Source organism: Arachis ipaensis, chromosome B4 (assembly GCF_059453495.1).
Source record: "Arachis ipaensis isolate K30076 ecotype BB chromosome B4, ASM5945349v1, whole genome shotgun sequence".
NCBI classification, from domain to species: domain Eukaryota; kingdom Viridiplantae; phylum Streptophyta; class Magnoliopsida; order Fabales; family Fabaceae; genus Arachis; species Arachis ipaensis.
Genome location: NC_142439.1, coordinates 121019821 through 121024303, shown reverse-complemented (window position 1 = coordinate 121024303; position 4483 = coordinate 121019821). Strand labels below are relative to the sequence as shown.

Sequence of the window (4483 nt, the reverse complement as noted above, 5' to 3'; positions counted from 1 at the left end):
AATGGCGGACCGGTTTCTCCCTCGCGTTCTGTTCTTCCCGCACTGCTCTCTCCTCGCCAGCGACAGTGACGGAGGCAATCCCCAACAGCGGAGGCAGCAAGGCCGACTCAACTGCAGCAGAGCGCGACACACCTCTCCCCTGATCTCTCGCTCCCTCTTCTAGCCACGGTTCACGGCGGCGATAGCAGCGCCATTGGAAGACATGGAAGCAGCGGCGACAGCAGCGCCGTCCTCCCCTCCCGCACGTGCGCTCTCGGCTCGTGGGTCACCAAGGACAGCGACAACGGTGCAACCTCAGGGAGCGGTGGCGCTTCCCTCCGCGGACTCTCTCTCTCTCTCTCTCCGTCGCATCTCTCTTCAGCTGGCGTCGATGAAGACAACGACACGGTGACGGGCTCGGCGGCGACGCTCCTCGCGGTTCCGGCAACGGGGATGACGGCGTCTCTCTCTCTCTCTCTCTCTCTCTCTCTCTCTCTCTCTCTCTCTCTCTCTCTCTCCACACGCGGGGAACTCCTTTCCTTCTCCCTCAAATTCGTTTCTTCCTTCCTTCATCTTGCAGCTGCTGCTGCGGTAGTATTGGTTTAAGGAAAGGGGAAAAGCAATTGCGTTGCTGCTGCTAGGTTGGGTGAGGAGGAAACCGGGTCATGGGTTAGGGTTTTTGAGAAAATTAGGGCTAGGGGCATTTTAGTAATTTCTAATAAAATTGTGGATAATATAGTAATTGAACCCAAATTTAAATCCAACACTAATTGCATATAGAAAATATTATTTGCTCATCAATCTTACAAATTATTTCCCATTAAATGCCCAAATCAAAATAATTAGAAATAATATAATTAAACCCTTTATTTTCTAAAGTAACAGTATTAATATTTAGAATATTAATTATCTAACCCAAATCATATAAAAATCCTTATTATTTTATAACTACCAACTTTATAATATAATTATAGAAAATAATTCAATAATTGTAAAATTGGATAATAATCTCAATTTATTTCAAATTCAATAAATCAAAACTTGCTTTAATTTTCTTTAATAGAGAAGTTTCTGAAATTAAAGCTACAGAAACACTGAATTTGAAATTAGCTAATGATAGCCCTCTTTCAAAGGTTTTGGGTCTTACATGAAGCACATGAGATCAAATAGGCAAATAAACTTAGGAAAACATTATAGTGAAATTAATGAGATAAGGGAGCCAATTAAGTGAGGACAGACTACAGACTTTCAACACACCTATTCTTGAATGCAAGAACATCGGAGATCTCAGAGTTAAAAAACAAGCGAGAGGCATAAAGGCTATTTTGAACATTGACCTCATTGAGATAGAAATTAGGCTTAAAGAGTTGTGCCACCAAGATAATAGGCTGACCATCATCTTTATCAAATAAGCCAAGGGCTTTGTCCACCAATTCACCAAAGAGGGTACACTTCATGATGTTTTCCCTAATTTTTTAAGTGGAACAAAATATAAGGACAAACAATGTAAACAAAGCCCACCCAAATGACAAATCAATAGTAAATTACAAAATCAAAAAAAGAATTGAAAATAAATAGGAAACGGACTCTAAATCTTCCAAGTGTAGTTTAATGAAGTTACTCTCCTCTCCTGATTTTGTAACCAATGGTGTAACATCCTCTCTTCCTACGACATGACCCATGCAGTCTACAAAAGATTACACAAAGCAACCCAAAGAGCAAAGAGATTCATAAAGATACATACAAATTTAACCAAATAAGTAACCAACATTATACAATAACATTAAAAGAATGAACAAAATAACTAATCAGTAACTTGATTTACCCAGCAAATGGTTCTTGTTCACAGCAACCATTGCCTCAATATTCTCATATGAGATAAACTGAAAAGGATTAAACAGAAAACTACCGCTGGGAAGCAATCTGACAGAGGTCTTGGTATAAAAGTTTAGTTTATACTTGTGGCTAATTGTTCGCACAGATTGTCCTACTACTTGAACAATAAAATTTTTTATTACATAAAGTTCATGCTCACGAATCAAAGTCCTAAATACCGCCATATTTGACTTCGGGATGGAGCAATGTATACGATCACCCTATGCCAAAAAGAAGCAAATAGAATAAACCACAATGGATAAAAAAATTCAAAAGTGAATCTAATTAGAAAAGTTTAGGGTTTGGTAACTGACCCTTTCATCTTGAAGCACCAACTCCATGCTAGGAAACTCGTAGAGGCACACAATCCCGACCTTCAGATTCCAAGCCAGCTTCGTTGGGTTGATATCTGCAATAGCATCCACTTTTTGATTTAGAGCATCAACAAGATTCATGAGAGGCATAGCAAAACACAGGAAGGCAGAGCTCTATCAAGTATATAAAAGTCATTTTTTTGTAAAAGCTATGGAATTTGAATCGGACACATATTCACAAATTCAATTTGAATAGAATATATAGACGATACGAAGAACACTGTTTGGAACTCAAACCCTAAACACCACTCTCTCAAAAAGAAAGAAAAGAGCGCCAGATTTGAAAGTTAGAGCCAATTTAAAAGATTTAATCATGCTATACCTCAGATTTTCATCTCTGGATCCGTGGCTCACCATCATCTGCCAATCAGAAGGTAGCATTTCTCTTATCACCTGATGCATTTGCATCTTTGCTATATTAGCTAGTTAGTTTAAGTAGTTTTAGCTTAATTTCATTCACTTTCTTTGAAATAAACAAGCATTTGTGTGAGTTTTCTCTCCATGCATTCATGAACCAAGAACTAGGTGGAATTTGGCCATATTTGCGTAAAGAATTCAAGGAGTTGACAAATGAATTAGCATGAATGAATCTCTTGAAAATTGTTGCATAGAATGGAAAAACTTTGAAGTAAATTCTTTGGTTAATGATAGGTAATGAAGCAAAAAGGTCAAGCCAGCAAGAATTGGAGCTAGAAAGATTGGGGACATAGCAAGCTTGGCAAGGAGGAAGAGACTTGGGAGTTGCCAACGTGCATTATCACTTGAGTGTTTGGCAATAACGCCAAGTAGTCCTGGAAGGTGAATTTGAAGCCCCAAGCAAGTTACCAACTTGAATTTACAATGGCCTGTTTTAAGGGCAACTCCAACAATCCATAGCAACGCCAACAAGCAACCTTTGAGGGCAACTTCTAGCCTCGAGCACGTTGTCCACCTGTAGTAACAAGGGCGTGTTTGAAGGCAACGCCAGCAACAACGCCGAGAGCAAGATTTTAGGCCAACCAAGAGCTCGAGCACGTTGTTGCCTTGGGTATGAACTAGAGTGTCCATCAACAATGCCCAACAATGCAAGGCAGCCCTGGAGAGTACATTTGGGCGTTGCCAACTTGGAGAAAGGGGGCGTGTTCCTTGGCAACGCAGGCAAGCAAGGATGCTGGGCCAAGGAAGAGCTCAAGGGCGTTGCCAACTTGGGAATGCATTGGCGTGCTCATCAACAATGCAGCAATGCTTGGAGCTAGGAAGCATAAGGTAACCCACGTTGCCAACTTGAGAATGTGAAGGTGTGTTTGTCAAAAACGCCGGCAACCCTGGCAGCCTGACCTTGTCATCGTTAATGGAGCATAACTTGAGCTACAGAGATCCAATTGACATGCTTCCAGTTGCGTTGGAAAGCTGACATTCAGAGCTTTCCAACCATATACAATAGTCTATAGTGGAGCATGAAATGGAATCTCAAATCAGAGTCATCTTTAGACCCAAAAACAAGAACATGAAGTTGAAATTCAAGGAGGCATGAATGAGCCCAAAGAAGGTCGAGCACGTTACCAAGGCAAAGAGGAGAAGGCGTGTTCATTAACAACGCCAAGGGGCAGAGAATTTGGGCTAAGGAAGGGCACTAGCACGTTGCCAACTTGGAATGAACTGGCGTGTTTGATAAAAACGCCACATCCAAGGCAACTTGACCTTGCCTTCTTCAATGGAGCATAACTTGAGCTAGGAAGATCCAATTGAGATGAGCCCAGGTGCATTAGAAAGAAGACATTCTGAGCTTTCCAATGATATATGATAGTCTATATTGAAGCAGAGGATTGAAGCTCAAATTATAGACAATATTAGGCATGAAAAGTGGAGCTAAGAAGAAGAAAAGCCAAGTTGTTAGCAACAACTTGGGCTAACAATGCCCAACACCGAGCCACGAGCCCAGGACAATCACAAGCACGTTGCCAACGTGCTACAACACTGGCGTGTTTGCCAGTAACGCCCCTCAATGGGCCAGAGTTGAGGAAAATGAGCTCTGCTCTCTCTGTTCTCTGCTAAGGCCAGCAAACGTTACTCTAATGAGTTGATAGCCAATTCAGCAAGGATGAAGCCCAAATTGCTAACCCAATTAAGGATCTCTCAAAGAGCTTTAGGATTAGTATAAATAGAGAAGAGTCTTATACTGAAAGGGGACTTTTTTTGGACACTTAGATATTTTTCTATTACACTAGCATTTTTTTTACTCTTTACTTTTTCTCACCGGTCTTCTATTTTATTTT

The 4483-nt window shown here is 41.0% G+C and overlaps 1 protein-coding gene across 1 annotated transcript; it reads right to left on the bottom strand.

Annotated features, from left to right (window-relative positions):
* Positions 1-1217: 1217 nt before the first annotated feature.
* Positions 1218-2636, bottom strand: LOC148568994 (uncharacterized). Its single transcript, XM_088484852.1, has 6 exons — positions 2583-2636; positions 2169-2342; positions 1998-2075; positions 1805-1862; positions 1567-1666; positions 1218-1446 (listed from the first exon to the last, which is right to left on the bottom strand). The coding sequence occupies exons 1-6, from the start codon at positions 2634-2636 to the stop codon at positions 1218-1220; spliced, it is 693 nt and encodes a 230-aa protein (XP_088340978.1).
* Between the last annotated feature and the right edge of the window lie 1847 nt (positions 2637-4483).